The sequence below is a fragment of the Prorops nasuta genome, unplaced genomic scaffold (assembly GCF_024137725.1).
Source record: "Prorops nasuta isolate Cenicafe-Biocafe unplaced genomic scaffold, Cenicafe_Pnas_1.2 PNAS00004, whole genome shotgun sequence".
Taxonomy (NCBI): domain Eukaryota; kingdom Metazoa; phylum Arthropoda; class Insecta; order Hymenoptera; family Bethylidae; genus Prorops; species Prorops nasuta.
The window spans coordinates 2,418,615-2,440,146 of NW_027116801.1; the positions used below are offsets into that span (position 1 = coordinate 2,418,615).

The following is a 21,532-nucleotide window of genomic DNA, read 5'->3' on the forward strand; positions in this document are numbered from 1 at the left end:
CATAATGGCGTGTGTAGGTGCCTATGGACGAGAGCGACGTCTAGCAAAAGTTACTCGATCGATAGTTGGCCAATCTCGCAATACCAGAAACATCCTTCAGTCGTAACCCAGATAGAAAGCTGCACCGACCGACCAAGCCGATCGATTATTCTATTTTTATACACGACCATCCTAGCGAATGTACAAAAACAAGAAATAGTGGCAAATAATTGGCTCGGGTTTTAAACGGATTTCCCTCCATTCTATATTTCAGCGCGATTCAATATCGTATCGCGTATATATCGGGGGCCGTGGACCGGTGGAGATGAGAACGCGTGGCTCTCAGGGGTCAAAAGGTCGAGTGGAAGGAAATATTCGACGGAACGCGCGTACCGAACAAGTCCGCGACTGTGACTCCGCGGTGAAAATGTAAGCCACACGCTTTTTCCTTTCGCCAGCTGCTACCTCGATCGAGACGGAGTGAAAAAGGAAGAATCGATTTCGAAGGTGTGAACGGACCTTTAGCTGGCATTACCGAAGCGCCGATTTGTGGCAGATTATTTCATAAGCGTTCCCGATACGGAAAAGTTCATCCGCTCTTACCGCGCGCGAGGTGAACTACTCGATGGCGCAAGCCGCCGAGAGGACGGACGCTCCTATCGCGAGTCGATTTCATCCACCTCCGTGTTATATTCGTTCGCGAATCTTCGACCTTATTGCCATCTGCCTCTTCGGCAATAAACGCAAGAGCCAACGTCGCACTCTCGAATAAAATTCTAAACTTTAGCTTAATTTTTTACATTTTTTTCTCAAAATTATGTTTGTGAGGAATTTTCAAGTGTTCGAGGTTCGACAATGATTGCTGTATTCATAGAAGCTGTCATACGTACGAGGTATATCGCAAAATCGTGATTAAGAATATTAAGAAAATAAAGAAGCAAACTATCGATGCGAATCACCAAGAGGACGAATGCTCTTTTCCAATGAGTTTCATTCACCTCGGTGTAATATTCATGAATCTTCAACGTATCCGTCCAGTTCTCCAAGAATAATCACCCTGTATTCCACTCGTAGTCTCTCTTCGATCTTGCTAATTTATTCGAGAGGTACAAAATGCTTATATATGAGAATAAAAATAATATATATATATATATATACTAATTACAATAATAAAGTCATTGATATAGACGAGAAAATTGGAAGGAAAGCAGGTGTTGCTGTCGATAAAAAGTAAATAAATAAAGTATGTGTACGTTGTATCGTTACCTTTCAAGCAAATTACAGAGTGAGAATGTAAAGCGAGGAGAACGCCATAGTTTACTTTAGATGGGTGGAAGACTCATTAGGAATTTTGTGCGCGGGACTTGAAGTGTTAAATCGAGCAGAGACCGGGCCTGGATCACGCACAGGTAATTTCAGCAACGGAACACGTTCGGTTACCACTCGACTTTATACGTGATCGGTATTTGCTGCTCGCCCGACCAACCGTGCACGCAAGACACGAGAAAACCACTTCCGGTCCCCGTCCCAACGACCAGCATTCTCTCTAAAAACTTGAATCACCCTTACCTGTCATCTTACCTCGATAATTTCCAATCGAGACTCGACGAATAATGCATCGTGCCTTCCTCCACTCGTACATGGTATATATACATATATGTATATATAATTTTAACGCATCGATTCGCAATTAGCCACTCGAAGAAAAATTCTGCACGCGCGTTCAATTTCCAGCGTCGATGATTCTGCCTTTGGTGAGCGACAACTCGGATGATTTTTCAGTCTGTCGCGTTGGTTCGAGTGTAAACGATAAATAAAAATAACGAGGGGACAGATTTATGCTGAATTTTTCTGCGAGAATTATTTCACGTCTATTTCACGGATCGGTGAAAGATTGGTTTGATCGGAGGGGAAGAAAAGGATGGTGAATAGGATGAGAGGAGAAACGGAAGGATGAGTGTACCATAGGAATGATGGGAGGGAGCACGAAAAAAGTGAAAAGGATGACGAGGTGTGGAGGTAGTCGAGAAGAAGAAAGAAATTCCTGTCCGACAGGAAGCCAATTTTATTTAAATTCTTTTTCTTAGAATCATGTGCCTGACGGAGCTAAATTCCTACGGGTAAATACGTGTGAAAAAGTGGAGAATTTTATTTTTCGACCAATCGAGTATCCTTGGCTAACGATCGAATGCCGAACCGAAGGAAATTAACGCGTGCTATTGTACGGTAAATGTGAGAGAGGTGGAAAGATAAGATTAAAGGTAAACGAGTAGTCGGTTAAGCACTGTTACATCAGGAGTTACTTAATATTTTCATGCGAGCCGGTGCTTACTTAACGAACATCTCGCCAGATTCTTCGAGCTTTAAAAAGAAAAAAATAACTTTCTTCCATTAAACAAAATGTCACGCAGCAACAGTCGTGATTGGTACCTGAAACAAATGCTCCATAAAAATCGAGAATCTATCAAATGTTCTACTTGCAATCTTACAAGAGAATATATCCTTTGTGTTTGAAATTCGAAGAAAATATTTTGCGTTTACGTAACTTGTATTCCCATACAGCGAAGACTAGAAAAAATAGTAAATAAACAGATTGGACGTTAACAGATCGTTCTCGGGATTATTGTGTAATGTAAACAAAGAATTATATCCGAGTCAAAACATGCGGTTGAAGAGTATACTCTGGAATCAATATATGTATATATAACGAAGTATCGTGAAAAAATAGTGTTTTGCCCGAGGGGTAAGAAAAATGCTTAAATAATCTCGCGGTGGCTGTGCAGTGATTTCTGAACGGAAGTAAAATTTCTACGGCCAAAGCAAAGAAACGAGTTCACTCGCGTCAAATTGCACAAGTCTCGCTTTCCTCGTGACATAATATTATTTAAGGCAGAGAATAATGCCGGCGCGCTGCGCGGTTCTTGCGTAATTCCCTGCCGGTACTGATATTTCGCAGGATTGCTATGACCCGGCTGGGTTCTTTTATATTATATAAACCGGTAGCAATCCACCAGACACGTACCTGTTTTATCCCATATTCCCCGAACCACCATCGCCAACGCAACGAAGACCCCGTATCAAATCGGTATCTATTATACTATGCTATATATATATATATATATATATAATACAGCGTGGTCGCTCGATTATTATCAATCCGAACATTTCAAATATTACCAAACTGGCACAATCGCGGATAAAAACTTTTGTAGAAATCTTAAAATTTATACCAATAATCAAAATGATTGTTCTTGGCAGTGTAATAAAAATCTATATACGAATAAAATAACTTCTCCCTCTGCAAATATCAATAAATTGTTAATCAATGTACGTATGGCTGGTTTAAAAATGATAAAGTAGCCTGTTTCTTGAAACTATCAACAGTATCTAAAATTTTCAGTTTAGCAATAGATGAAAGTTTACGGAGTGTACAAGTCACAATTTAATTGAGAATAACGAAGCGTATTTTTTTGATTGGCAAAACTTTCTTTTCACATAGAACAGGTTCACGAATAATAACGTTGAATTTGGGAGCGCAGAACGGAAATATGATGAATCGGTAAAGGGTAATGTAAGGTAGTAGATATATCTACAATCCGGGAAGAGGCGGTAAGGCAAGATAGATTATCACTTACAAGCCACAGGAAGAAGAGAGTAACGGTTTCATCCTCGACTCTACTCTACTACGTCTACAGTTTTGCTACCTAATAGCAGCACGCTCTCTTCGACTGCCGTAAATCGATTAGTATACACTGATTAGCATCCGCTATTCCCTCGCGAGAATGCCAATCCAGATAATCCGCGGAAAATTGAAATCAAGCTAAATCCGCCGACTGTTAATGAGAAATCGCAGATCCAAAATAAAACTAATTTTTATGGAATTCTAAAAGCAGAAATTATCAAGATTTATCGATATTAGAAATAGAGCAATCTCAAAAACGCGTTAAATCAAAAGCTCAATTGTGATTACTGAAGTTTAGTGTATTATTTGCAGTCACACGTACGGAACAGAAAAGAAAGAGTTTTATCACGCGAGGATAGCGATTGAAACTGCAAGTGGATGCAACAGGTTGCGGAAAACAATGACAGGCGGCAGAGTTTACGCAGGCGTCTTCCACCTATTCTCCAGTGACCGCGTAAAAGGTGAACTCTAATCTGATACGATAAACACGACGATACGCGATTCTGACAACAAAAATCGAACGATAAAGTATAGAGTCGTTTAGAGAGAGACACTGCAGGCAGCAGATCCGTCGAGATTTCTTTGTCGCGTTAGTCAATGACAGAACGCAGGCGTATTTATGAGAGGAGGAATATAATGCCCGTGATGACCTTTTCGCGGAGAGACATCGAACTTTGCGCCAGCTTCGTTCTGGAAGCAATGCTCTATACGAGAGCTATTAGTATTCTACGAGGCAGGAAACTCCTGGGTGTACCGTACACGCTGCTCGCTTGTGTCGTACTGCTAGAACATTCGTGTGCGTGAACAGCCTGCTAGTTGCTGCCAATGCGTAATAAACTGCCTAATGCATCGTCAAAGATCCGTCGTCCTTCCAAGACGCACCTTATAAATACTTTCTCAACGTCGATTCGTAAAAACAAACCAGTAAGCAATCTCCTTCCATTCGTTTACCAAATCTTTGAGACTTTCTCGTTTGATTTTCACGGGAGTCTCGCTGAAATATCCTCGTGTCTCGAAAGACACGAATTCGACACTTTTTAGACGACTCGTTAGATGGCACTGAAAACGAACGTTTCTTTGTTTACCTCGTGAAAGAAATGTGTACGTTGTACACACAAGAGGTCTGGACGAGGCACACAGAGGTCGTATCAAGAGAACGTTTACGTTGGTCGTGTTCGTAAACATACACATCGATGCACCGAGGATTTAGAGATTCTTGAGAAAATCTGCTCAAAGGTCAGGCTACACTTAAAGCTAAAGAAAACTGGCAGACATACGCGAGCTATACGTTGAGCCAGGCTAGTAGGCTTATTACTTAGTTAGAGCTGGTTGGTTCAGTGAGTTAGCAATGTCAGTGTCGCTGAACCTAAAATCTCGCGTCGTATACGGACAAAAATCTTCCTGCAGTATTTTGAAACGAGCCACGGCTGGATTCATAGCTGAAATTTATCGCACTGCCTAGACCGCGCCGACTTTCTCGTAATTCACGCCTCGACTTTGTTGCACTTGCGATTTTGCCGTTTGGCAATAAATTGCATCCAAGCGAATCCGGCTGCTGCTGCCGCAACAACTTTACTGTGCGTAGGCGACAAAAAAAACCTTTCGCACGCGTTTTCCTATTACTCTAAGAGTTTCCTACAGATATCTGTCTTAGGTAATCTCTGGCTCGAACAAATATTTCAATTATTGCCTCGTGATCGAATAAAAGTGAATTTCCGAAAACTAGAGCTAGAGCTATGTAAATATTTACGCTGGGCAATCATATTTTTAAGAATGCTCTTTCACACATTGTGAAGAGAACAATAATAATAATAATAGAGAAATGTTTTTTTTTTTTTTTCACTAATGAAAAATATTCGATGTATTCGAGGTATAACATAATTGGAGGATATTTGTGATGCGCGCGATTTGCTAAGGCATTTATAAGGATGTTTTTGCAGCCATTGCAGCAGCCGTGTGCAATTAAGTTGACGCAATCCCAAAGACTCACTTATATGTTAGTCTCGCTTTCTCTCATCTCCCTGCCAACCATTCACATTTTCTATGCAACATTTAACCGAACTGGACCTTCAATTTCTTCACATCCGATACATCGATATGCTATTCCGCAATCGTAACAGCATTAGAAAAACAAATTTGTTAGAAAATTGTAATTTCGTATGCATATGTCAAAACTGTACACTTGCAACTTGTTACCGTCAGCGGGTCAAATAATGATCACATTTGATTAAGTATTGGTAGACTTGATCTTGGAAGATCTTTTCCATGAAAATGACAAATTTCAATCAAGATAAACTATTTTTGTAATTTAATATAGCTGGATTGTTCTATTCCATATAGTGCGAGCTCTGTTGGGGTGATAGAAAATGTGAAAGAGCTTTTTGGTGGATGCTTGAGAGTGTAAGAGGTAGGATTTTGCTCATGCAGCTTAGCGCATGAAAGGAAATATTCGTGGCCTGCTTAATCGGTAGTGGAGCAGGCAAAACACGTAATAGGCACGCTGAACGTATGCCGGATGGATAACTCCGTATTCCAAGTATTACAAGAGCGATTGTTGCGTGTTCGGACTCCTGATTCGGAAACTCATGCGCAACTTCTATACTCCATCCTCTCCATTCTTTCATCAATCCTCTCTACACCTTTAAAGCGACACCCAATTCCTGGAAGACCGAAATGATAATGCCAAAGAGGGTGTGGCATTGAAAATTTGCAGATCACCCACACAGATCCTTTTTCCCTTAAAAAGGCTAAAACGTTTTACATTAGTTGTGACTTACATTTTGAACTCTTAGCACTTACCAAGAGTTCTTTACAAATTACCCATTTTTCATTTTTGCAGATTATCCAATTTTTTACTCTTCGGACGATATGCTTATCATTTTTAAATTTACAAGTAGGGTAAGTTCGATTGTTTATTCGGAGCAACGCATTACTAATTTAGAATGAGAATAGTATTGTTATACCAAAGAATGCGGATATCTTGTCTTTTACTTTTCTTGTTTGTGTTTTCTTAATATTAATTAAAATAGTGTGAGAGGAGGAGATTTAAATTTGAAAAGAGTGCAAATTAAAGCGTAATATTGACTCCCTCTGGTAGATTCCTGTCAAACTTCTTAAGAAGTAAAATTGGGGGTCGGTATTGTCGGTACACTGCTAGGAGATATTATCGATTGTATTAATTCTCTTTCTTGAAACACTTTGCAATTATATACTTTCTTTGTTTACTACTGTTTATATATGTACATTGGCGATTAATATATTATTTTATTTTCCGTTCAAAGATTCCATGTTTCAACTAAGTGATGCTAGTTGGTGACAACATGCATATATCTATTTTAATTTAGATTAAAATACGGATAAATGGTAAGGGTTGAAAACTAGAATTTTCACATAGTAAATATTTAGATGGCAATGGACTTATTTTGGCAGAAAGCAATTTACGTAGAAAAACGTTAACTTCAGACTGAGTAAAGTGAATGACAGCCATTCAATTTATCCGACCCAAAGTTAACGTTTTTCTCTTTAAAAATTACTTTTTGTCAAAATAAGTCTTTGCCTCAATTTATCATTTGACAATCTTCTTTACCGCCAGTAGCACATATGTGTGAGAGTGCATCTATATTACATACTGTGCGTAGTAGCAAGTTGCAAGTGCTAGAACATCGGGTCAAGTTTATTGTGTTGTATATCAAGTGCTAATAAATAAAAACTAAACTCTGTTATATGTGTTTTTTTAGGTTTAATCGTTTATCATGCCTCCTAAACAGAGAAAAGTAGCCATTATGGGTTATAGATCAGTAGGTAAGATGTAATCTTAATATATTTTACTTTTCTTTCAGATTCAACTTGTGATGCATATTTTAGTATGTATAAATATGAGATTATGAATACAGATATCAAAATATTTCTTTTAATTCTAATGTGTTACCTCTTTAGGAAAGTCTTCCCTAAGTATACAATTCGTAGAGGGACAATTTGTGGATTCTTATGACCCAACGATAGAAAATAGTAAGAATCACATCAATCTTCATTAATATTGTTTTAATTGTATTGAAGTTATTTGGTCTATCTACAATTTCATTAGCTGCTTTAATTATTTTAATAGAAATTAAATTATATACATATATATGTAATTCACAATTTTTACAAAAGTACATTGATAATAAGCATTTGTAGTCTTGCAGTGTGCAATGATAATTTTAAAATATTAGAAAGCTATTACGAATTATCACTAATGTTTAAAATTATTCAAATTCACAGCATTTACAAAAAGTACACGAGTAAATAGCCAAGATTATGAAGTTAAATTAGTAGACACAGCTGGTCAAGATGAATATAGTATATTTCCTACACAGTATTCAATGGATATTCATGGATATGTCTTGGTATATAGTATAACTAGTGCAAAAAGCTTTGAAGTTGTTCAAATTATTTATGATAAATTGCTTGACATCACAGGAAAAGTCCAGTATGATATTTTATAAAATTTATAAATTTTGTATATTATGTGTATAATGGCTTTAATTATTTTAATAAATTAATTATTTCAGCGTTCCAATCGTTCTAGTAGGAAATAAAACTGATTTATATGTGGATAGGATGGTCACAACGGAACAAGGAAAACGTTTAGCAGACTCTTGGCATGCAGCATTTTTAGAAACATCTGCAAAGCAAAATGAAGTAATGATAATTCTATTAAATAATAATTATAAAAATTAGATTGGATCAGTTAGAATGAAAGGTTAGTTTAATGTGATAACAATTTAATCTTTTTTTTTTTATTTCAGTCAGTTGCTGATATTTTCCACACTTTGCTTATTGAAATTGAAAAAGCTGATGGAAATGTACAAGAAAAATCAAATTGTACAATTTCTTGAAGATATATAATTATTTATATTTAAAAATACATATAAAATAATAATACAATTATAATAAGCCAGTCATAATTTATTGTGACATATAATATTCATGTATCCAATGTAAGGTACAAAGAAAAGAAATTTTCCATTATTCTGTAGTATTTGAACATAGCAGTAGCAACCACAGGAAAATTGTACAGTTTGTAATATTTTGTTTAGAAAAATATTTTACACCCTTTGATGATAATGGGGATCTGGTGCATTAATGTAAAGTAGCTCCAAAATTTTAATTAAAGGAATTTTTTATAATATTTATCCAATAAGATATTCATTATATATAGCAATTTAAAGTAGTAAGTATAAGCCTTATAATTTGTGAAAATTTTCTTTTAAATTTCACCATTTTAAGTTTATAAGTTTGAAACATGAAATATTTTTGAACTTTAAAAAATATATTCTTGATCTATAAAAGTCTAATTGTTACTTTATTTCAATACAAGTAAACAAAAAATAATAGTTAAGGAATATAAATATAAATTCTATATTTTTATCCTGTTAATAGGATGCCACAGATGAATCGTAGCACAATAGTGGGAGTTAGGTGCTCTCTCTCTCTCCCCATTGTCATTACTCGATAGTAAAGCTGCTCCATCTACACTCTACAAACTATAAACTGCTATGAACGATGAGTGCTATGATATGATGTTTCGTTAATACTACGTTCTAACCTCACTACAAATACCGTGAATAGAAACAATTAAAAGCAAAATATTATCAAATAATGGCCACTAACAAATCGCTGCATTTACCATCTGGTTTTCTTCGAGCGCCTTTAGGCCTGGGCATCGGCAGATATGTGTGCCAGTTACAAAGAGTTACTATAAAATTCTGTAAAAGTCACGGTGGAAGCCGCGGTGTGAGGTACCATCACATATATTCTAGTCGTCACTTTTCCTACATAAATTTTTAGATCAATTTATTGTATTGCTTTATAAAATTTTTATCTTTGCTAATGGTAAATTAAACAAAAAATAACCTCCTTTTTTACTAATACACTTGTTATTGTTTTAATAATGCTTTATTAAACAATTGACTTCAAGTCATTGTACAGAAAATTATTTAAATTATAATCCTTTTTTTAGAGATTTTCTACAGAACAATTTACTGAATTATGCTAAAGAAAATCCTGGTGTTGTTGTATATGTCAAACCAAGGAGACATAGATCGCCTGTTTTAGTTGCAAATTATTGTAAGTCTGCTAGTAATATTGTTTTGATGAAAATAGGTTTAGAGAACTTCAAGTTTATGTTATGTATAGCTAAATCATTATTATAGTAAATGGAGAAACTCAATGGGTTAGTGTTCATGACTATAGCAGGGAAGATATTGTGAAATGGATGGAATTATTAAAGAATCAATTCCATGAGAGTTCTGCAATCAGACTACGTAAACTGTGGCATACTGATTTTCCTTCTATCCAAGGACCATGGACACCTTTCACCTTTTCTGACCCTGCATTAAACTTAACTGAATACCCAAATGTAAGCAAACAGATTTTGATACAAATAAATTCTTATGAAATTAAATTTAAATATTGTAACTTTAATTCTATAATAAATGCATTTCTTGTATAGAGCGAGCTTAGTAAGGCCCTAAAATCAGAACCAACAGCGACTGAAGAACTCATAAGACTATTTAAAGCTCAACAGCTGATAAATAATGAAGAAACAATTAATACAGAAAGTAAAGCTTGATCACAATCTTTCTTATTATAATCACTGTTAGAAAATGTTGAAATAAAGTTTTTAAAAATATTTCTAAGTTTTAATATTCATTAAAAGTTTGATAGAATAAAAAACAATGCTGAAATATCTTCAAAATTTCCTAATAAAAAGCATTTTTCGCTTGAAATTATGATGGCATTTACAAATGTATTTTTTATATAAGGTCTTAAATAATATTTTAATTAAGATTCCTTTGAGATAATAGAATAAGTCTGTTTCTTCAGTATCATGAGGTAATCTAGAAACGTTTTAATTTTTAAATAAGCACATTTTGTTAAAGAGTTTATTTTTTACATGAATCTTCTAATTCTTGAAAAGAAAGTTAACTATCATTCTGAATGTAAATATACAGCATCTACAACTCAGTTTATCAGCAACATATTTATATTTATTTTACAATTAATTAAACTACCAGTTAACACTATTTAAAATAATACTCCATATGTTCTAAAAGATGCTAATACTCAATTTTAATGTTGACACTAAATTATTGGCATTAAATTAATGTATGTGCATTAATATTCATATAACCAGTAAATTTTCATATGCGAATCTAAACAGTAATACAAATTTTAACAGTGGTGTATTAGTGACTAGTATTCTTTAATATAAATTGAACAAATTTCAAAAAGCACTGCTATATTAAGAATTATAAAGTAATATCTACATGAATAAATAGCATAACTTAATTCTTAAATTATTCCTCACTTGTGTATTTTATATATCAATATTTGAGATTTTTTGTTTTATTGAATAAATTATGATTTATGTATAGTTTATAAAAATATATTTAGTTTTTCTTATAAATGTGTAAGATAATATAAAAAACCAGATTAATCATACAATGAACGCTTTTCTTTTAAATAATTTATGAAAATGGCATTTACCCTCGACCAAATGAAAGAACCTTTAAAGAATAATGATGCCGTGTATTTTACTGAAAGTGTTATAGCAAATTAGACATTCCATGAAATTCCTATAAAGCATTAATTGCTCAATATTAACTGGTTGCAATTAAAATAGTACTTAAATAATCAGTTTTAAAAATTGCTAATTTTTTGTAGCTGTGTGACACCGAGGAATGGCTGTAAGTACCTTGACTCTGCAAATTTTCACAGAGTGAAAGAATATGATGCAATGAACATACTAGTATCACACTTTAATATTCTATTTGATGATAACAAAGAAGATTTAAATTATTATGCATTAATGAAGAAAATAATGATAATATCATTTTACAATCACGTTTCCCTAATGATTTTGTACGAGCTATTATTATGAAAATCTTTGTCACTTTTGTAGAAAGTGAATGAATGTGTGAAAAAATGTTTTATTTGATTTGAACTTAAACAATACCTGCTCGACAGTATTGTAAATATTATGAAAATTTATGCATGCATCTCAATAATCTGAACATTAACATACACTCATTCATATCAAACGCATCATACATTAACATATCAACATTTTCCGATATAGTATATCTTTATAAATAATAAATTTACAATGCGTTTGTGCTAAAATGAAGTAGCAGTACGATTGATAATCAACGCTCAAATTTGGCTATTGCACTTTTCTTTCTATATAAAAATCGTATATACAATAATACTAATAAAAACATTTGTACTACCATAATATTTTACAAGAATAAATGCCTATTATATTCTGCCTATCACGAGAAAGCAGAATTAACTATTTACACTTGCGAATTAAATTGAGAATGAATAAATATCTCATCCACTTTTAAGCCTAAAATAAAATTAAAATACATAAGGTAAATATATATTATACACATTATGTGTGTATACCTATATATTTAGAAATGCTGAAATTTTTTTTGTCTATATCATTCACGTGAATTTAATTGTATCTTAAGTATTTCATTTATTCCAACAATACTATAGTAAAGATAAATAAAATTGTAAACAGTTTACGTCATTTTAATTTTATGCACTATAAACGTAAAACTATAGCTATATATAAAGATTAAGGTACAGTCTAATATTTTAAGGCCTTGCTTAAAAATGATTCAACATTATTAAATAAATATTTTCGGTTAATGTTATCGTATATAATTACAATTCTGAAAAGTGCAATGCACCGCATTTGATTATTTCAGAAGACAGTAACCTAATATTATCTAAAAAAAAAAAGAAGAAATTCCTTCAAAATGTGGGAATACGTACAAAACTGGGTGAACACGCACGTGTGTTTAACAAACTGATGGTGTTAATGATTAATTTGACGATGTTAATTCAACATGACATAATGACTAGAAAAGATACATTCTTTTATTCAACTTTTAGACGTTTGCTAAATTGTTCTTGCTGCTTTTCTCTCCATTCCTTCTTCGGTTTCATTCTTTTTAATTGTCCATCCCTAAATTTAAAAAAATACCTTGAGATTTAGAAATTATAAAAGCCCAATCGTTTGTATTAGAATAACTATTATTATAGTTACCATTGCAAGTCTACGAGGCCTCCTTGTCTCGCTATTACGGATTTAACTCTATTTGCAAAGTCTATGGCACTCTCGTTTTCCCTTCTATACATGGGAGGAAGATACCAAACGTCGCAAACTATTGCCCAGCTGGACATCATCATGTACAAATATTGCAACATGGAGTATTTACTACTATTCCAAAATGCATCTCCAAATCGAGGATCGTACTATAAAATTTGTTAAAGGATACAATTAATACTTCAACTCTATGTATAATTTATAATAAATGAAACAATTTCAATTTTTCAATTTCCTTTTACCTTTATAGCTACAGGATAAATGACACCGCCAACTTCAAAACTGCCTTTCTTAAATTGCATGACTGATGTATTATTGATGCACGTTCCTTCAGGAAAGATAAGTATTGGAGGATTGGTTGGATCCGAGACGTGCTTCTTCAATCTATTTGTATAAAGTTTGTAATTAGTGACTTTGATTTTAATATTTACATATAATTCCTATTTAAATTGGTCAACCTTTTAGTAACCGCTTCTCGGTCCTTGACTTCAGAACGCTCAAACCAGATATGTGGAGAGGCACGAGCAAGGGCTCTTTGCAGTAGTCCTAAGAAACCACCATGTCTTTGCCCTATCTATTATATATAAGAATTCTTTAATAAACGCATATACATTTGTCTTAAATGCCTTTTAACATTATAAAGAGTATCACATGCATTAAAAACCCTTAAGAATGACCAAAAGCATTTTTTAAAACATAAGCAATGAAATCCAATTAAAATAATTATCTCCCATTGATCATTAAATTTATACATAATCGTTTGAAATATTTAATATTTATGAAATGGTTGAAGCAAAGTTGTGAACTTTACTGAACATACCAATGAATAGCAATTATCGCACATGAGGACAAGTACATCGATAGGGGATGTATGGTTCGCGACGCAAATGCCTCTCAACGGTCGATTTTCTGGATTGTGATATGTAATGACCGAAGATAAAGCACTGGACAAAACAGCAAAGCACATTAGGGAGACTTTGTAGTTGAGCCATCGTTTGAAGCTACCCTCTGGAATGTAGCCCACTACCGCAGTGCATACCGTCAGCCACATCACCTGTAAACCACAAGCTTTGCACCTGAGAAACGACAAATCCCTCTGAATGGATGTTGTGTAGGTACAACCTGTAAATCAAAATTACAGGAGACCATTACCTGCGACATGTATTAATTGATCGCTCTACTTCAGCAATAATAATACATGTCGCATGTTATGCAGCACAAATCAATGATATTTTCTATCATCAATCATCGGTTCTTACCATAAAAAAATGATACCACCATAGTTCGCCTTATAATTTCCCACAATTAATCGAAACTGATTATACACGAGACAAACTACCCTAAGCTCTTACATATCAAAACAAAAGAACCTTCTACCTTATGTATTGAATTATGTTTATAGACTGATGGTAAGTTTGTTCTGAACGATTGAACAAATAATGTTATTTAATTTATAATATAACATTGGTGTTCTGGACAAGTATATTGCTTAATTAGAAAGAAGATGGTAGTTGTAACCTTGACATACATGAAAAGCAAATTTGTATCGCATTTAACACTGCACGATGACAATACAATGTTTTAATAGCGATAAATTACCAAGGAAAAAGTTGTTTGTGTCGACAAGATGGATATGTCGATAGTGGAGGTGTGATTTGATACACATACTCCTCCATTTTTAGGTTTGTATTGCGGATTGTGAATTGTTATCACGGACGAAATTGAACGAGACATAATCCTGAATGTAATAAGAGATGCTTGGTTGTAGGCCCAACGTTTTAGACGACCATTAGGCAAGGAGCCAATAATAAACGTGGCTAATACAAGATATATTACCTAGGAAACTTGAATATTAGTCGAATATAATAGGCACGTGGAAGCAATCTGTTTTATCAGACTTATTAATTGGAAAAATCAACAATTGATTATAAATATTCTAATTATTTAATAATAATAAATGACAGTGTCAATCTTACCCCAATAAAACAAATGAATATCCTCAAAGGAAGGAGAAAGCAGTATCTCATGACAAATCCACACATCCATATTACAGTCAATCTCCAAGAAATAAATTCATATTGTCTGTTTGTTCTAGTGAGTAGGTTCCAATTCTACAAATCACAAAATGATAAAATATCAAATCAGATTGTATCTATATACAGATAAAAAAATGAAGTTTATTGAATAGAACCTTCAGTTCTTCAGCTTCAAAACGAGATGTAACTTCATCTTCAATTATAGCCTCAACGCCTGCCCTAATATAATCCAAACAGATTGCTGGCTCAAATTCTTTTTTGAGTGAGTCAAACGACTTTTGTCGTTTCAAGTTGCTCTGCAAAAATATGATCGCGATATTAAAACAATATTAAATTTCACCAAACAAATATAATGAGAGAATAATGAAATACGACTAATTTTATAATTACTTCTTTGGTGGTAACAAAGTCTTTGGAAATGTTTTCTACTTTTTCACTTTGATGTTCATCAATATGGTCTATATTATTCTGCATCACAGGCTCAGGTACAAGGATGAGATCTTTCGATCTTGCGATCACATTATTCCCCGCAGTTCCATTTTGCAACTTTTTCTCCGGTTGCTTGAGATTACTGTCTTTTTGTTCTTGAACTGACGGACATTTACTTTCCTCTGTCGAAATATCATTTTCTTCCACTATTTCTTCCACCTCCTCCTCCCAAGTACCATTTCTTCTTTTCACTATTTCAATATTTTGTCTACCATACTGCAACATAAAATTCAAAAATTTAATTAATTATAATAATAAAAAATATTATATTAACTAAACGTTTTGGAGCAATTGTGTTGAATTAAAAATCTGACGCTTTATTATTTCGTTCCCTGTGAATAGATATTATTTTACGCTTCCTGTACAGTTATTTCCTAATAATATGTTTAATGAGACTTTGCCCTCGCATATTGAGCGAGAGAGATGGAGAAGAAAGAGTGAGAGGGAAAAGGCGTGCAATCTTTCTAGATGACCAAAGTCGTACTCACTGAACAAAGTATCGATTTAGCCTTTGAAACTGTGAGCAGCAGGTATCACAGGTATTTGTACCTGTTATCAATGCTGCACTAATCACGTAAACAAGAAAATCACAGACGATGATAACGTTGTAATTAAAAAAAATAATAATAATATCCATAAATCATTTTACAATTAAATTTGCTTTATTCAGACAAAATTAACTTTTACTGCTATTACTAAAAAAAATTTATAACTTTAATTGCAAATTTCAAGGGGTAAGATAAAAAGTCAAGGTCTTCTTCGAATCGGTATAGTGCAAAATTGAAAAGTCGAAAGTCAGTGTGCTAATAACACGATTATAGTTATTGCAAAACAATGGTGAAAACAGGCCATTGATCATTTGCGCAATTCTATCACATTTTGCTCGTCCATTAAATTGCAATTGTTATGTCGGAAGATTTAACTTTAAACGCGTGTAGGAATACCCAGATATGTACAAGAAACAATCATCGAACATTTTAAATTAATATATAACAGGTGAGACGTCTAACGCATTCCACATCCAGGACCATAGGCATGTGCATAAAAAAGTATTTATCTCGATAGCTACGAAAGATTTAAAATTTTTTCATAAGCTCCTTTTAAAGCTTTTTTCTATTTTTATAAAAAAAGTTTTTTACTTATTAAACTTAAATTGCTCAGCTATGCAAAAAAATGAAGTTTTACGTTCCAAATCTGGGGCATCATGAATGTTCCTCGCCATGTATATATATATATATTGCCTCGCGCGCTAATACAAGATCATTCTCCAATACGTGTACTTATGTAAATTCGCACTAATTAAATACAATAAGCGAGTTTGCATTCAAGAACGAGTGACGAGACAGTTTTTTAAACCTCTACCAAACAGCTAAATATAAACAGCTAATATAATCATCCTTTTGAATCCATTCCTCATTGTTGATCAGTATTTTATTCTACAATCCCTTATACTCTCAAAGTTTATTTACCATAACTCGTATCAACGAAAAAATTCTCGTCATTTTGTTTTAATGAATTTCTGTTTAAATAAATGCATTATAATTATTAGTAACAAGGTCATACGTTGAAATCTATACTTTATTAAGATTCAATGACCAAAGTTACTGTGTAAGCCTCGATGACCATATCAATTGCAACAGCTGCACATGGTATCACTTTAAAATAGAGTTATCAGAATTTCAAAGAAGAATACAATGTTCCAAAGTTTACGTAACGTTACAAAACAACAACAATGTGTATAGAATAAAAATGTAACAGTAGATTTGCAGAGGAAAAAAATCGAAATATTTTGAAAGATTTCTGCCAATTTAACTGCACAATTTTTAATCAAATTGATATTGCAATAATTATGTATTATTAGATTGAGAAAATTAGAAGATTGATTTTAAGCATCAAAACTTACATAAATCCAAATTAAAGCACAAAATACAGTCTGTAAGAAATTCAACATGCGATTCTTGACTCACTTACATGATAACGAGACAAAAAAATTTCTTCGGTTCATGTTATGCGCATTTCGTGCGGAAATTAAATTGATCGTGCATTTTGTTATTGTTGATAAAAAAGAAGAAGATGGACAGACAATGCATTTGGAAGAATAATATATTATTGTTAATGCGATTAATTAGACGTTATTGCTCCAGTTTTATATTTAAAGAGCTGAATGAGTGATTGATTTAGAGAGATTTTCTCCCGCAAAGTATCTTATCACTGGCAATAAGAAGAGAGCGCATTCGTTGCAGAAAAATGCTTTATCAGTTAGCTATATAGTTAAAAAAAATTCTTGGCACGAACAAGGGGCACTTGGTTTGGTAACACCACTTATCAGTGAATTATAAAACATTTATTTTTCTCTTTGAAAACCTTTTCGAAAGTCCATTGGCCAAGAGACATACTATACCTTCTGCACGTCGGTCGCTCAACCATTCACGTGGCTCGAGCATGACAACAGGAAAATCCCACAACCACTCTGTTCTATCAGCTCATTTACCCCCCTCTTAAATAATAAAAATCAATTGGCCAATACGCACATTAAATTGCTCTTACTTTATCATCTTTCGTTTCATAATAAACCTGATAAAATTCCAGTAAATTTATGTAAAAATTGCCATCATTATACAGTCCAAATGAACGAGCCAGCAGTAACCTTCCATCGAGCGATAACATTTTTTCATACTTCATTTTCATAGCTTTATTCACTTTAAATCTGTAAATTAGGCTAAACTCGATTTTTCCAGTTATTTTTACTGGAATATTCTAATTTCCCAACAATAATCTTCAGTCGAGCAATTATTTTCTTGTAAAATAACGTTTACGCCAAAGTATTAACTTTCAAACAGAAAGACTGTTTTTCTTATCTCTATGTGTATCATTACCACACATACTCTCAGAATTCTTTTTTATTGCGTAAGAAAACTTTGAATCACACTGAATTTTTCTAATCAGTTGGCCATGTTAAAACTCGTGAAAGCTGGAGAAAGTCCAAAAAGCAGAGGACTGTCGTGATCGGATTAGCAAGTGACTATGTTTTCCCCCCTTTTTTTTACTGTGTTGCCATCGACTATATATTAGAGTTAATTAATTTAACAATACATCATAAATCGCTGAAGAAAATACGAGACATTTTGCCGTTAAAAAAATAAGAAAAATTCGAAATTTAATTAGCAAAATGCACTATATGTTGCACCAGCTCGTGGAAAAAACTTGTTTACAATTGTCTAAAGTTCCTTCAGGGTTATTATAATCTGAGAAATTTATAAGATCTGATATATTACGAGTATATGTAAAAATAGATGTATATAAATAAGATAAAATTAACTTGGTAGCTTTTTGTTGTCATGCTTCGATAACGGTTGACTCTAGAATTATCCATCATTGAAATTCTGGCATAAATTGCCTATAGCGGTAGTGCTAAAGCTTGCAATTATACAATGGTTTCATTTACCGTCTGATCAACCGTCTGATCGAGTCAATAATTAATTATTAATCCCAGAAATCAAGAGAGTATTTTCTTCGATATTTTGCCTATTAATTGAAATTTCAAAGGATATGAGAAATTTAGCTCGAAGAATATTATAAATTTATTACACGATTGCGCGTAACCTTTGTTCATGCGAGCAGAAACATAGATGAGTGAGCTGTGAAACAGCTCGAAACTCTCACGATTCTGCGCTTTTTAATTAAACGTTCGTTGCACACAAAAAATATGAAAAAGAAAATTACAGTGAATTTTTAGCTAATAACACACATGGAACCTCTATAAGACTTACTCATTCTTGACTCTTAGAAATCGCACACTTCAATGTTAGCCGTTCATTGTACTTTTTGTTCGGTTCAAATAAAAACTAATTAAAATTAAATTTATTTAAAAAAAAAAGAAAAATAATTTCAAAAGAAAATCTTAGAGTCCACGTTAATGGAATTAAGTGCCTTTATTTAAACACATTTGCGCCTCTTTATGCGAATCTCTCGCTTTTTCAAACATTTGTAGATTTTTTGTTATTACATAAATGTTGAGCTCCAATGACTAAGCACATTTAATGTACTTCAACAAGCCCGACTTTTTATTATTATTGAGAATAAAGGCTGAGAATGGAGCGATGTTATTGAACGTTTTTTCGACTAAAATGAAATTCTCTGAAAAAGAAAAAACGTAAAACTCGACGAAGCTTTTGAAAATCATTTAAGTTGTAGTATTTTTCTTTGGAAATTACTTGATCATGATTGATGAAATGAAATAGTAAAGAACTTAACGTTATCCGCTTACATAAGAAAATTTTTATCGTATAATATAGTTATATTAACGAGTGCAACAAATTAATTTGCTTGAACTTTAATCGACCTATTATCTATATCAGTTTCATACCATCAGCTGTGAACTTATCAGTGCTATTAACAATTATCACTGATAATTTTTTAAATCTTTAAAATCTTCGAGATTCGACTATCGAAGACTTCATCAAATTTAACATTGGTATTAAATAACTGAAACATTTCGTTGATACAAATATATTAGGTCAGTATAGAAAAATATTCGTTTTTCCAAGAATAAAGCTTTACCTTCATACGATTACCGAAATATGATAATAAAAAATAAATACAAAATTAAAAGGCAAATGCAAGAAGAAATTCGAAAATAGAAATTTTCTGCTATATCAGTGCATTCTTTTTGAAGTGCTAAAAACCGGCCCAAAAGCCGCCGAAAGTTCATCGCAACAAATTGCACTAAAAAATATAACATAATTTTGCTTACGATCTTTACTCTAGTAATAAGATAATCAAGAAAATATTAGATTGAGTAATTGTGACGAATGTTAAAGTCTGGTATAAGAGGTTTTTAATAGACTATTTTTTAACATTTTTCAGCTACTTTTACAAGAAACAGGTTTGGTCACGAAATTATGAAAAACATCAATTTTGGCTATGATTAATGAAAAATGGCTTGATTTCCGTTAGTTACACTGCTAAGCTAATAACTACTGTTTTTAGACAAGTAAAAAGGGGAAATTTTTAAAGCAAAAAGCATTCAGAACTTTAAATTGCAATAGAGCCTTTTGAGGTTAGGATCATTCTGGGATATGACAGATGACTTTCATAAATGAAAATTATAAAAATAAAACTTTACAAATCGTCAAAATTTTGGCTAAAAGTTGGTTTCTCAAAGCATTATTTTGAAAACACATATGTTGTTCCTAATATTATCGGCAAAAATTTGTAATTGGCAAACCTTTTCGAAAATGTATTATTAATAAAGGAAAAAATCATTCCAAAAATGTGTTTTCGCTTTATATATAAAAAATAGAAGCAATTATAGTAAAAACATCAATAAAATAAATTCTAGATACTTTAGAAAAGAAGTTTATCTGTTAAGTAAAAATTACTTACCTCAAAAAGAGCTAATAGCAATTTTATATACAATCGTCTAACACCGAGAGATTTTCCGATGGATGCCAAAAATATGATGGCCAGTAAGAACATAAGGAAAGGTGTTAGGAGTAATGAAAACGTGAATGAAATTACTGTCCATAATAACGCCATTTTGCTTGCTATTCGCCGTCGGAAACTGACTGAAGTCCGACTCCGAAAGTCCGAAAACTGAATACGCAAACGAACGGACACGGACACTTGGCATTGGACATAAACAATGATATTCTTAATGATAAAGTTAAGAACGGAAAACAACATTTGTAAGACTTTTTAAACTCTGCAGTAGCGATCTCATGCGGTCTAAAACGTGAACTAAACGATGCCAAGTGCTGCATTCTGCAGCAGATTACTTCACTTACTGTCGCCGGTCACTCGCCGGCCGTAGCTGTATAATTATTTGGAAAAATATTAAAAATAAATTAAATAAATATTCTATTTTGGTTACGTTACGTCGATGTTGCAATTTTGTACCTTAAAATCTTAAATACGGTGCGTTTATAAACACGTAGTACATTATACTAAAGCTATGGAATAAACTTATATTTTGTCCAGTATTATACATTGCTTACATAGGTATATTACCAGAGATGAAACGGGAGATTGCTCATGCGAGGTCCCGAGGCAATCCCTACCGGTAGGCGGCGCTGGTGTTGGCAAACGCGTGTCTCAGGTCCATCTAACCCCTAACGCCATCTATCGGAAGAGACCACGAAGCACGAGCGTTAAGCTTAGAATAGGGTAAAACATATATGCATT

The 21,532-nt window shown here is 33.2% G+C and overlaps 3 protein-coding genes across 7 annotated transcripts; 2 read left to right on the forward strand and 1 right to left on the reverse strand.

Moving 5' to 3' along the window:
• Nucleotides 1–6,840: 6,840 nt before the first annotated feature.
• On the forward strand, nucleotides 6,841–8,589 carry Rheb (Ras homolog enriched in brain). Of its 3 annotated transcripts, none has more exons than XM_066725501.1 (6): nucleotides 6,841–7,024; nucleotides 7,399–7,462; nucleotides 7,598–7,669; nucleotides 7,922–8,129; nucleotides 8,212–8,341; nucleotides 8,449–8,589. In XM_066725501.1, the coding sequence occupies exons 2-6, from the start codon at nucleotides 7,414–7,416 to the stop codon at nucleotides 8,536–8,538; spliced, it is 549 nt and encodes a 182-aa protein (XP_066581598.1). In that variant the 5' UTR covers nucleotides 6,841–7,024; nucleotides 7,399–7,413; the 3' UTR covers nucleotides 8,539–8,589. The 3 variants fall into 3 exon arrangements, with proteins under 3 accessions (XP_066581598.1, XP_066581599.1, XP_066581597.1); XM_066725502.1 differs by lacking the exon at nucleotides 6,841–7,024 and adding an exon at nucleotides 7,273–7,291; XM_066725500.1 differs by lacking the exon at nucleotides 6,841–7,024 and having other exon boundaries at nucleotides 7,301–7,462.
• A 689-nt stretch (nucleotides 8,590–9,278) lies between these two features.
• mRpL43 (mitochondrial ribosomal protein L43) lies at nucleotides 9,279–10,334 on the forward strand. The gene is made up of 4 exons (XM_066725499.1): nucleotides 9,279–9,441; nucleotides 9,663–9,769; nucleotides 9,856–10,061; nucleotides 10,155–10,334. The coding sequence occupies exons 1-4, from the start codon at nucleotides 9,302–9,304 to the stop codon at nucleotides 10,272–10,274; spliced, it is 573 nt and encodes a 190-aa protein (XP_066581596.1). The 5' UTR covers nucleotides 9,279–9,301; the 3' UTR covers nucleotides 10,275–10,334.
• A 133-nt stretch (nucleotides 10,335–10,467) lies between these two features.
• Nucleotides 10,468–20,973, reverse strand: Gpat4 (Glycerol-3-phosphate acyltransferase 4). Of its 3 annotated transcripts, XM_066725495.1 has the most exons (10): nucleotides 20,735–20,973; nucleotides 15,251–15,565; nucleotides 15,016–15,156; nucleotides 14,801–14,935; nucleotides 14,424–14,660; nucleotides 13,645–13,878; nucleotides 13,283–13,398; nucleotides 13,067–13,208; nucleotides 12,765–12,973; nucleotides 10,468–12,683 (listed from the first exon to the last, which is right to left on the reverse strand). In XM_066725495.1, exons 1-10 carry the CDS (start codon nucleotides 20,885–20,887, stop codon nucleotides 12,596–12,598), a joined length of 1,770 nt encoding a protein of 589 aa, XP_066581592.1. In that variant the 5' UTR covers nucleotides 20,888–20,973; the 3' UTR covers nucleotides 10,468–12,595. The 3 variants fall into 3 exon arrangements, with proteins under 3 accessions (XP_066581592.1, XP_066581595.1, XP_066581594.1); XM_066725498.1 differs by lacking the exon at nucleotides 14,424–14,660; XM_066725497.1 differs by lacking the exon at nucleotides 13,645–13,878.
• Between the last annotated feature and the right edge of the window lie 559 nt (nucleotides 20,974–21,532).